At 41.3% G+C, this 12,484-nt stretch overlaps 1 protein-coding gene across 1 annotated transcript; it reads left to right on the top strand.

The window, feature by feature from the left end:
* Positions 1-2,070: 2,070 nt before the first annotated feature.
* On the top strand, positions 2,071-12,272 carry elmod3 (ELMO/CED-12 domain containing 3). Its single transcript, XM_061071851.1, has 13 exons — positions 2,071-2,136; positions 3,890-4,682; positions 6,661-6,732; positions 6,829-6,903; positions 6,987-7,056; positions 7,412-7,474; positions 7,593-7,681; positions 8,165-8,288; positions 8,399-8,521; positions 8,718-8,848; positions 9,156-9,232; positions 9,358-9,485; positions 9,825-12,272. The coding sequence occupies exons 2-13, from the start codon at positions 4,581-4,583 to the stop codon at positions 10,067-10,069; spliced, it is 1,299 nt and encodes a 432-aa protein (XP_060927834.1). The 5' UTR covers positions 2,071-2,136; positions 3,890-4,580; the 3' UTR covers positions 10,070-12,272.
* The last annotated feature ends 212 nt before the right edge of the window (positions 12,273-12,484 follow it).

Here is a 12,484-nt window from a genome sequence, read left to right as displayed (position 1 = left end):
TGTATAATGAGACAAGCGGAGAAATTCTGGGGTGTAGGAAAGGGAAAATTATCCAGTGCTGATAAGTTATGTACTATGAGCAGGAAGACAAAACAAGCTATCTGGCAGTCATATTGAATCCCTGGCACCGACGACTGACTTGATTAAATCTTTTTTTTGTTGGTCAAATATCCATCTGTGAGTTTTCTGACAGAATTTCCACTCCAAACACCAGCTTTTGTTTTCTGTCAGCGATAAATGTAGGTATTGTTTTAATTAAAATAATTTTTATTACACTTTATGGGGAAATGTTTCAATAAAAAATGTAGAAATACAGAAAGAAAGTATAAACTAGAAGGTTTTGCATGAATTTTCAGAATTATATTAAATTAAATGTGTCCCACACTGTGATTCTTGTAAGGCGTCAGAAGCCAAGGTTGGAAACTACTGGGTTATTCTCTAACAACAGGTTTTTAAAGCATGTTAAATCATCCAGTATCTATAATCCAAAAAAATAATAATAATAATTTCTGAAAAATGTTGGTAAGAATTTGAGAAAGTTAAAGCCCTCAAAAAGCCAATTAATTTGCCTGAAATTTTTTTTTAATAACGAGGGGCCATTTATTTGCGAACAGTAGTCACACACAACCCATATACATCCTAACAACACATAAAAAGAGCGTTAAACATCCATTAGTCCTTTGTTTAAATACTAAAATATATTAAAATGTGTGTGTGCCATACACCCAGGCTAGAGCTGGTTTAAAAATTCTGACTGCTGAGGGGACAATGATCTTAAAGATGACAGAAATTGAAGCATGACCACACATTACAATAATACAATTAGAAAAATGGATCCACGATCTCTGATTCACAATCCACCGTCATATGGTCCATGATCACATTATAGCATCATTTGTGTAATAATTGGTGCATCTGTCCCCCCACATCTGAACTACTTTGTTGTCAGTGATGAGCAAATCATTTCTCCTTCAAATGTCTTGTTTTATTGGATCAACCATCCACAACCCAGAGATATTCAGTTAATCATAGTTTAACATTTTTTAAACTTGTACCTTTACGTTTTTTGGCACTTTTTCCAGAGATGATCGATCAGTTGTTCAATCAGAAATGTTCTGTCAACCAAATTATTGACGACTGTTGTAGCTCTTAGATATTACCTATATGAAATCAAATATATACTAAAACCAGGATTGCTCAACCCTGGAAAGTACCAACTATAAAATACAATTTCTAAAATTTCTAGGACTGCAAAGCAGCACTGAGCGGGCCTGAGCACATGCATTTTGAAGCGTTGCATGCGTTTTGCCTTTTGCCTAGAAAAAAATTCAAATGCACCTCCAGCCTTTTTGTTTTTTCTGGTCATGATACACCTGTGTATCGATTTTTGTGAAGATCGGTCAATGTGAACGTGTTCCAGGGGTCTCGGGGGCACCATTGAGCCATTTTGCCACGACCCTTGAAAATTCCTCCAGAATATGTACATTTTCAGCACTTCCTAATTTTTTGCAAATTTTGGTAAGAATTTGAGCATGGTAAAGCCCTCAAAATTCATTTCCCTGAAAAATAATAATAATAATCCTTACAATTTCAATAGGGCCTCACGGTCTGTCAGTGCCTGTCAGTTCTCGGGCCTTAATAATGATAGAAACACAGACATACATATATAAATAAATAAATGAATAAGCATAGAATTGCAGAAATAAATATAGAAATAAATGAAATGAATACAAAATAAATAAAAAACTAAAATTAGAAATAAGTAAAGAAATACATGTATGTGAATTAATAAATAAATGAATGTAGAAATAAATTAATACATGAAAACCTCTGGGTAAGAACAAAAATACCTTTTTTTCCATCTCAAATTGTATGGATTCTTGATTCATATAAATGTTTTGTCCTTCATACCAGGGAGCAATAAACAATGTCAAAGCTTTGTGAATGGGTGCAGTCAAAAAAGAAAATGTCAGGGAGAGAGAGAGAGAGAGAGAGGGAGAGAGGGAGAGAGAAATGACGTAATGAAGCTCCAGTCCGACAGGAAACCACAAGTCCCAGGATGCACTTGCAAATACCGTGGCCACTGGACGGGGGAAGGGAAGCTGAGATTGGAGGGAGAAACAATCAGAAACTGAGGTACTTTTAAAAACGCTTCATAAAAACGCTTCAGTCGCACAACAGGCGGCTGCACGTCACGTTCACTGTTGTGTTTAATTCGCGGTTCACACAAACGCAGATTTATCCGTGTGCTGCGTTCAGGGACCTGACTCCATCCCCGTTACACTTCAGCAGAAGCTACCGGGTTAGCCCGTTAGTTAGCCTGACAGCTGGCTATTCTCAGGCTAACCAGGTAAACTACTTAGCTCTGAATGGTATTCGTGCCATTTTCCTCCTCGCCGGCTGCAGGTGTATCTAGGCCGTCCCGGGCGCGCTGTATGCGGGTGTAGCATCCTCCGGTCGAGCCGGAGCGAAGCGGCGTCTTTGTGCCTGCGGGGCTGCTAGCATGCTAGCTGCTGCAGATCAGGTTAGCTAGCTGATGTGAGGCTGGAGCTGTCAAAGCAGCGGTGTGTGTGACAGGAGACCGCTGTCATCTCTCTAAACAAAGACTTGTATTATCGGTATTTTGTCTCCACGCTGTGCATGTACTCTGCAGTACTTTACTGTAACGCAAGTGCAAGTATGTTAAGTATTTACTTGAGTAAAAGAAGAAAGATCAGATCTAGAAAACTGTTACTTTGCAAGAAAAATCCATGCATTGTAGATGGCACTTTAATGAAAGTACCAAGGTAATGAAAAATAAAAGTGCTCAATGCAGGAAAAACCAACCCTCTGAATCTAGAACAGCTGTATGATTGAATTATTACTGTTTATGTTTAATCATCATCATCATTGTTGGAGCTCATTTTTGAAATAGTTCCTTCTATTGGCTACTTTATTCTATAACAATGCATCAGACTCCATAAGTTGTGTCTTCATTGGTAAATCAATATGATAACAAACTGTATTGTAGTTTATTAGAAGTATAATGCAGCATGGCCTGATAAAAGCAGTGATGGGCCAAAAAGCAATCTTCTGCCAGGAAGTGTTCGTCCATATGAAAGTTGGAATGTTTTATTGTATTGCCACTTTGGTTAAAGTCTAGTGCATTCGGTGAAATAATTCAGTCCCAAGTATAATTAAAAAGATATAATTTCTTTGATATATATATATATATATTACATTTTTTGGCCACAAATGTGATTATTTGGTTATAAGTATCAGTATTCAAATTTCACAAATACATACCTTTACTACTGTCAGGGACATAAAGTTAAGTGTGAGTACCAAGTTACGAGTCTTCTATCCAGATAAAAGCAGCTGTAGACATATACATAAACTAGACAATACAGATTTAAGAGGCTGCACAATCAGATTCTTGCTATTTTTGACACAAGTACCTCATATTGTAAGTCAAGCACATTACTTGAGTAATTGTACGTATTCAATTTCTACATTTAGGTTGCTCTGCCCAAAAATAACACTAAAACATTATTACAAGGGTCAACATTTTGAGGTGATTCAGCTAATAAACCTTAGTTACAGGAGACATTTTTTCTCATTGTAACGGAAAACCACAGGTGCAACATAACATTAAACATGAGTGCTCTGCTGGCTCACTGGCATGACTGGGAAACTTGATCGATCTGAACTGGGCCATCGTTATAAAACTTACTCTCATTATCTTACTGTGCAAAGTCAACGTATGTGATACATTTCTACAGCTCGATTGTTATTTCATATTATTATTATTGAACCAATATTTTTGCTCCTTGCAGCACCATGTACCAGGTAGGTACTTTTTGATATGATGTTTATTAATTTTGTGTAGTTAATACGTTTTTTGTTCTAGATTTCAGATATTGAGAACATATGACAGCCCCTTCTAAGGACTCCAGCCGTACAAGAACTCTATCCATGACCCACATCTTACTGGACACCTGGAGCTCTTACTTTGGTCTTGTGCTGCCATTTCATATGAGGCTGAAGACATAACACAGCTTCGGTGCAAGAAACCTAATCTGCACCTGCACTAGTAGCTCTCAGTGCATACTGGATTTATCTTGAGTGCCAAAGTAATGAAGAGTCTGGGACAGGGAGAACCCAGCCCTGAAAAGCAATGTCATCATCCAGCCTCTGTGCACCTCTGATAGGGCTGAGGAGTGAACCCACCAGCCAAGCAGATCTGTGGGGAAGAGGAAGGAGGAAACTTGTGTATTGATGGATATCCATTTCCTCCCATCAGCTCTTGTAGACGGATACCTGCACATCCCTCTCATTCAAGGTTACAATTCGGAGTAGCTAATCCAACAAGGCTCCCATCAACAACACACAATCACCGCTATCACACAGAAGATGATGTGCACAACGTGGATTTCTGTTGCCACTGACAGTTTGTGAGATCATACTGATGACTGTGGACGTTGAGTTCTCTGTGTGTATGAGTAGAAATCTAGAAAAGCTTAGATACTTGCAGTCACTGCAAAGGTGCACGACAGAAACCATGGTGGTCCTTGCATCCGCTCCTCAGTGCATCTCAATCCATGACTTCAGAAGTCTGTAGAGGCTACAATCAGGAACACGCCCGCCAGCCAACACACTCGTATGCAATGGAAGAAGACATTGATGTCACATCACATACTGAGGTAACATTATTTTACTTTTAACCATTTAATCTCATTCCACAGCAATATGACAAAATGGAAGTAAGCACTCTCTGTCCACTTACCCTCAGGGATAAATGTTCCAGCTCTTCACCTCTGTTTAAGGTTCTTTCACATGTTTTTAAGTTAAGGCTTTAGGTCAACAGTTCCCCCTCCACTTTACCTGTAATCTCTGGTCAGGCTTGTTTGGCATTTTTCCCTGGCAGCAGCTGACAAGGCATTTCTCTTATCCACAGCTTGGCATCCTAGCCATAACATTACCTCTTGCTCTCTGGCCTCTAGCCTTGTGTATTGTTCTTTTTGTAAGCAGTTGGTACAGAGTAGTACAGACAGGTGACAAATTAAAGGAGAACCCAACTTGAAGTGTCTTAGCAAGGGGTTGGATCAAAATGTTTAACCAGAACAGCTTTATAGTACACCTTGCTGCAAATATCTGAACACCACTCCTCCATCAATTGGTGTCTTGGTGGTGGTGGTGGTGGTGGTGGTGGTGTCGGAGAGGTCTGTCACAAAGTCTCCCTTAGCTGGGGACAAGTGGAATCAATCCATGACAGTAAAATGTCCCCCACAGCATAACAGAACCGCTGGATCCCCTCAGTTCATGGGCCAGGCATTCAGGCCTGTAGAGCTTCTTGCAGGGTCTTCAAAAGTCTAAAACTCAATAATTCAAGGCCTAAAATATGTCTTAAATATTAAATATTAAACACTAGGTCTTAAATACATTGAGGTAAGTCATGATTATGTTACTGTTCATTTAATGCTACCTGCATCATGCTGTAAGACTAGCTTTTTTTTCAGAGAAAGGTTTTGCCTGCTAAGTTTTTTATGTTTCTGTGATTTAATTATTTGCCAGTGATAGAAATATTAGCACATTGTAATAAAACTACAAACAAGACCAACATTAAACCGAATATATCTCAAATCACTGGGCTTAGCTGTGGAAAAGACTATTGGAGACCTTCTGTCTTTGCCTGTAGTTTGTTAGATAACATGTTGTTTCAAGGGCTAGTCTCTACCTGACTACCGTCTTCAGTTATGGTGAAATGGAAATAATTCTAGAACTCTAAGTATTCCTTTGTGTTTGTTGTACCTGGCATTGGTCTTAAAGTTCATCCCTTATCGTCTTAAAACCTCTTTCATTGTATCTTAGTGAAACCTACCGAAACCCTGCTCTTAGTGTAAGCCACACAAGCACGCACCCACTTGTGGAGATCATGGAGAAGGATGACTCATCTGACCATATCACCTTTCTCCACATCGCTGTAGACCAGTGCCTCTGGTTTTTGCAACCACTGAGCGCTCATGTGTGATCATCTTTGTAATGAGAGGTTTTTACACTGCAGCTCTACCATAGCATGTCTGTCTGTATAACTGGAGACGGGCTGTTCCTGCTGATCTGATCACTTCCTGCATTGACATTCACCCGAGGAAGAGATGCTCATCTGCTTTTCCTTACATGTCTCTCAAATGCACGAGCATCACAGTCATCAAATGTGAGCAGTGTCTACCACAATTTCCGAATCTATTTACTGACATCTGTGTCCCATAGATCTAAATGCAGATGTCAATTAAGTCAGTGCTCCTACTGAAACATTGGCCTGTTGAGGATCTATGTGACTGAAACTCCTGCCAACAATACGTCTTCTTCAAAGTCTTTTGAAGTCTTTTCCATATTGTTGCAAAATCTGAATTAGCTTATCAAATACGACTTTTCCTACTACCATGCAGTGCACCAGTACAGAAGCATCTGTATTATGTTACTCCACTAACTTAATCAGGTTTAATTTTCACCTGTCTATCTGTAGTCTGCTTTAATGAATGAAATTCCAAAGTTGAAAAAGAAGCGTACGATGGGGAGCACTGTGCAGTCATGATGGATTACCTGTTTTAAAAGGAGTACAAGCTGAACTATTTTTACATTGTCTACATGTCTGATGCATCTGCTCTCTGTGGCTGCTAGGGTCTGAATGGTTTGTCCTGTGAATGTAAACCATTCGAGGAGATCACCAATGGACACTCCAATCATAAGCCTGTGAGTACAACTAAAATCACCTCTCATTGATCCATTGTTCCATCAATCAATTTTTTTCTTTTTCATTTACCTTAACTTACCTTTTTGACTTGACAGGTCATGAATGGACTGATTATTGGTCATAATGTCAAAGACCACACGAACGGTAGCGCACCACTCAGATCCCTGCCGGTAATTTTCATTTTATTCTCAGTCTTTCACTTAAACCAACACGACCCTCATATAAGGTGACTCATTTTGTGATTATTGTCCAGATTTCAGCACTGAAGCAGAATGGTCTACTGCAGACCCTGGCGGCTGGAGGGGACCAGCCTGATCCCACAGGTAACACACATACTCTCACACAGCCTCTCTTTAGTCTCGCATCCTCTTCCCACAGGAATTTGTGAGTGTATCCTAGATACCAGGCGGCTGTGGCAACTAAAGCCTCCCTCAGGAGCGAAGGTTGTCTGCTCAGAGGAAGAATAGAGTCTCACTGGTTGCCTGAATTATGAAGGTCTTGGAGAGGAAGGATTTCTGTCTGAGAATGAACTGGGTGTCAGCCATTGTTCTATAGCTCAATATCTAAGTAGATGCTCATCCTCTTTCAGTGTTGTAGCTGGTGAAATGAGTGTGCGTGTAGACGACATGTGAAACTATAGATTGATTAGTTTTCTCACCTTCTTGATTCTCTCAACAGAGGAAAATGTGGAGTTGGAAAAGGCCAGAGAGGAGTGGGAGGCTCTGGAGAACGTTCAACCAGGTCAGGTGCATCTCGCTGTTTCCCCTGTAGGCATCGAAATAAACAGATGACCTTTGTGGTTTTGTTTTGTCTGTGATCTGATGATCTGAAAGAATAACTTAATGTAATATTCCCTCAGCTCTCACTGAGGACTCAAACCCAACCCCGCTCATCTCCTTCAATGAAGCCTTGCAGTACTTCCAGACAACTGACCTTGGGGACTTGCTTGTAAGAAATGCGTCATTCCTTAAATTAAAAGATGATAACTGTTAGTATAATAATGTCAAGTCTCAAATGATATCAGAGAATGTGATGGTGGACATTTCCATTATTTTTATCTGTGAAACAACTTTTTTGTGTTAAAGCTTCCTGGGGATGGAAAGGGAACAGCTGCAAGCATTTTATTGTGAAGCAGGTGGAGGAAGTGGAGTTTGCATAACAAATTCAAAGCAAATCAGAACCAAATTTGAATCAAATAAAGACTTGGGTTTGTTTTAGTGTGATGAATGAAGTGAGTGAGTGAGAGAGATAAATGTCCTTGAACGGTTGTAGCCTCTAACAGCAGGAGACACCCTCAGATAGATCAATAAACTGTACATTCAACAATCTAATGAATTAGTTGTGGTTTCGCCTAAGAATTGCCCTGATAGCTAACTAGTGAACTGTAATTTTAAAGCGGTCATGTATTTTTGCTGTCTGTTCCATCTGTAGAAGAACATCCAGCCAACCATTCGCAGGACAGGTCTGGCTGCTATCACTCACTTCCTCTTTGGACCTCCACGACTGCACCGGGAACTCCTGGAGGAGCGAGATCTGGTCTTTGCCATCGCACAATGTGAGTGTGTGTTCGAGGGCCTGTAATAGTCCTTCCACATATCAAACTCAAAGGTTTCTTTACCAAATCACTGATTTTGCTTTTGCATATTTATGTGTGTGTTTCTCTAGGCCATGTGGACAACAGCCAAACAGTCCATATGCGTGTCCTGCAGAGCATTTATAAGCGGCTGATTGGCAGCAGGCTGGACTGTCCTCGCTACGGGCCACACTGGGAAAACATCGGCTTTCAGGGTGAGACTATGAACCCTCCTTCACTATAAATACAGCACATCAGGTCTGTGGGTGCTCATGGAAAATAGTATGTCATAAGTAGTAATTGTTATTAGCAAAGGATCTGTATGTAGAATTACTTACAGTTCATAACACCAAACAAGGACAAATTCAAACAAATTGTTGTATCATCTTCTTGCTGTTTCTGTATGTGCAGGTACAGACCCGGCCACTGACCTACGTGGCACCGGTTTCCTGGGACTGATGCACACTCTTTACTTTGTGATGGACCCAGAGACTCTGCCTCTGGCTCGAGACATCTACAAATTATCACAGCACCCTACACAGGTATCGCAAGATCATAAAGACTCTCCTGTAAGGCAGTTAGGCAGTTCATTCATGCCATCTGTCATTGTGTGCATGTCTGAATGTGTTGTATTAAATGGAGATTAGTTTAACTTTGGGCAACTGATTCAGGGATACGGTTTCACTATTAAAGTCCACTCATTCGTGAGGCATGCTGCTTTGTTGCTGACCCTGACCTTTGGTCTCCCTGCAGAGGGAACTAGAGCCAAAACCAGACATGACTTCTCCTGTGACCTTTGTATGTAGTCTCTGTGGACCTAAGTTCCCTTGTGTATTCTCTCTACTTCAGAACTTTCCATTTAGTGTGATGTCAATCAACATGACCCGCATTGCTCTACAAGTACTCAGAGAGGAGGCCTTGTCCAAGTGAGTCACCGCTCCCCAGCTATTGTTTTACCACATCTTCTGAAGTGTGTGTCCGGTTTACCGTGTAGCTTCAATCTGAATCTCTTCACGCCAAATGCTCCGCTCTCTGTGTTTGGTTCAAACAGGGAGTGCAATCGACGTCAGCAGGTGGTTGGTGTACTGAATGAGTTCTACGTTGCCACGTACCTGCACCTGTACCAACTGTGGAAGACCCAACAGAAGACCATTGCTGACTCTGGCTTTGTACTAAAAGGTAGAGGAAATGGCAGATTGTTTCAACTATGAGTAAGCACCCATAAATCTATAACCAAACTGTGGGAAGTCTATTGTGAGTCACACAATGGTAAAGGGCCCATTGTCTTTACCAACTGTATCTGTAATCAGGCTATGAACTTACATATGAAGTTGTAGACGGCAGCTGGTTAGCTTGTCATAAAGCAGGAAAAATATTTTCTAATAAGTGCTTCTATTTCCAATCCTTTCTTTAAAACATGAGTCACATTGATATGCATTGAACTCTGAGAAACGCAGCCAAACACAGATTGTCATCCCGGCAGGAGTCCCACAGTTTCTGTGTTTTCTAACCCTTTAGAAGTGGAGCTGTTTGCCAAAAAGAATCCCAAGCAGATGCTACGTCGACTAGAGGTCTTCCTGAAAGAGAGGCAGGCAGTTGGAATCCCCCGCGGGACGTCGTCAGACCCTCAGGCCCAACAGCCTTCTCCCAGCCTGGGGGAGCGAGGGGCCAGAGCCACGGCGGGAAGCAAGGGAAAGGAGATGCACTTCACAGGAGTGTGTGATCTACCACCAGACATGGAGGGAGAGGCCAGACTCATCTAAGCTTGACTTTGTGTGAATGTGCGTGTGTGTGAGCAATCCTGCGTGTGGGTATATCTATTAGTGTAATTGCGAGTGGCTTACTCCGAGAGCTAAGAGAACCCCACCAGACCCTGATCTAGGCCCTGCTATCTGAACCTTTTTTCAAACACTTCCACTCTTTCCCTTGCTGCTGGGGTGTTGCACTTTGATCAGATTATGCTTTGGGGGGGGGGTCTTTCAGAGTTATATTTGTTTTTTTATTAATTTATTTTTTTTAAACAGAGAACAGTTGAATATAAAGAGCTTAAAAAGGTCAGAAACACAATGTGTCACAAAAACAACAAGAAAGTGAATATTTGCACTTTTCTGTGGATTTTAGCCAAATTCTCGTGGTGAAACTCGACCTGCCTAGAAGTCCAAAACAAGGATCTCTCAGTCAGGTTATGTTGGCAGTACAGAGGCTGGGACAAGGCAACAAGTGGCCTTTTTGAAAGGCTTAGCTGTCTGTCCTACTCCCAAGATCCCGCTCCATCACATGAGCATGCTAACGGCCCGTAATGCAACAGAGAGCAGCGTTGTTTGGCGTTTTGTTGCGTGCCCTGTTAACTAAACTAAGATAAAGATATGTATCAGGTTCAAGCCCTTCGATAGAGCAAACACAAGCAAGTTTTCTCTCAGCATGAGTCGGGGAGCGGCAGGTAGCTAACCCAGAGAGGTTGCAGAAGCTTTTGTGCAGGTAACAGAAACTGCAGGTTTACGCTGTTTTCAGAAACCCTAACCCTAACCCTAACCCTAACCCTAACAGTAGGCGTTGAATGCAGCTTGCTTTGAAGGTCTAATCACTTTGCATTCTCTACCAGTGTGAATGAGATACACATTATATGAAAGATACACAAGAAAGAATGCTCAGTCCAGATGTGTGGTGGTGTACCCAGTTGTTGGTGTGCTCATTGTGTCTGTTGCTAGAGGCGTGATAGACTAGGTCCAGAGCTCCCACTTAATATGGGGGGATATATTTTAAATAATTTAAGAAAATAACTATTCTTGTCCTTTCTGAAGGGACAGCTGTCGTAATGTCACCATTATACAGTTCTACTTCAGATTTTTTGTTATGAAACTGATGGCTGAGTGTCCGTGTGAAGGGTTTTTAACACTGTTAAATTCCAGCAGGACATCTGAAAGTCTTCTGACTAAAATCTTGGTTGAAGCCAAGGAGACACTTCATAACAGAGTCAGTGTGCTTGGCTTGGTCCCAGCTGAAGTCAAAGGTCTGGTATGAGCTTTCTCTACATTCCGTTACAAAGCATGTGATTGTAATTTTTTTGACCAGTTTAATAAAAGTTTATTTGTGTGTATGAGTGTGCGTGCGTGTGTGTGTGTGTGTGTGTGTGTGTGAATGTGGTGTCAGATGGATGAGCTGATATTGATGAAGGGTGCCTCTCCAAGGAGATGTATGGTACAGTATGCAATCCCAGCTCTTACTCAATGATAATCAAAACGATAGTGCTGTGTGACGATAGAAATCGTTCCTAACTTCAGGGTTTGTGTGCAAGCGTGTGTGTGTACGATGTGTGTGTGTGTGTGTGTTGTATGACAGGAACTGACTACAAATGGGGTGCTTTCCTCTGCACACAATAAGCCAGCTTTCCTAAGTACTCGCTCCATCCAGCTGCAAAGACGGTACTTTTTTTTCATTTTTGAAAAATGGTACATAGCATTGCTGAAGAAAAATTGTTAACACATTCATTGGTTTGCTTTAAAAGAACAAAAACAGATGTTGTTCTCCGGACCCAGCTAGTCTCAGTGGCTCTGTGGCCGAGAATGGATCGAGCTGCTCTGCAAAGCTGGTCACTGCTGTGTGCTGACGTGAAACCTCCCCCCATCATCGTAGTCTCAATCTGTAGCATGTTCAGGTAGCACTAGTACTGTAGCATACTATAGCCTCCTCCTCTTCGTAAAAAGCTTGTTGATGTCATGTCTCAGTTACAGTCTGTAGTGTCAGTGAGTGCGCAAACTGTTACTACTATAGCACATTCATTTCATATTTTCATGAAGCCTCCTCCAGTAGACACTTGTTTAGGTGGCACAGTGTATGTTCTGCAGAGATGTGGGATAGGCCTGACCTTGTCTTCTAAGAAGGTGACGGTAAAAAAAAAAAAACGGTGCCTACATCCAGCGGAGCCGTGCGGGGTAGAATGCTCGTCAGTCCTTTTTTTTCCCCTTTTTTTTCCCCTTTTTTTTTCTTTCATTTGAGCCATCGTGCCACAGTAGACTTCCTCCATTCATGTGACGCAGTTAACAGAGTTGTTGTGACCCCTTAAAACATGCAGGCCTAATGGATATATACATAAAAAAACACAGGCATGTAAATTCTCAATGTCAACATCTACTCCGATAATCGTTCTTTGCCATCTCCGACATTTAACTTCGAAAAAC

Source organism: Limanda limanda, chromosome 5 (genome assembly GCF_963576545.1).
Source record: "Limanda limanda chromosome 5, fLimLim1.1, whole genome shotgun sequence".
NCBI classification, from domain to species: Eukaryota; Metazoa; Chordata; class Actinopteri; order Pleuronectiformes; family Pleuronectidae; genus Limanda; species Limanda limanda.
The sequence above is the reverse complement of the archived record's forward strand: the minus strand, read 5'-3'. Positions and strand labels throughout refer to the sequence as shown.

Bases quoted from the DNA above. Each gene is read 5' to 3' on its own strand.
- elmod3 (XM_061071851.1), top strand. From the start codon at position 4,581: ATGACTTCAGAAGTCTGTAGAGGCTACAATCAGGAACACGCCCGCCAG. The intron at 7,057-7,411 runs GTAACACACATA...TTCTCTCAACAG, and splicing joins GGACCAGCCTGATCCCACAG to AGGAAAATGTGGAGTTGGAA. The intron at 8,522-8,717 runs GTGAGACTATGA...CTGTATGTGCAG, and splicing joins GGAAAACATCGGCTTTCAGG to GTACAGACCCGGCCACTGAC.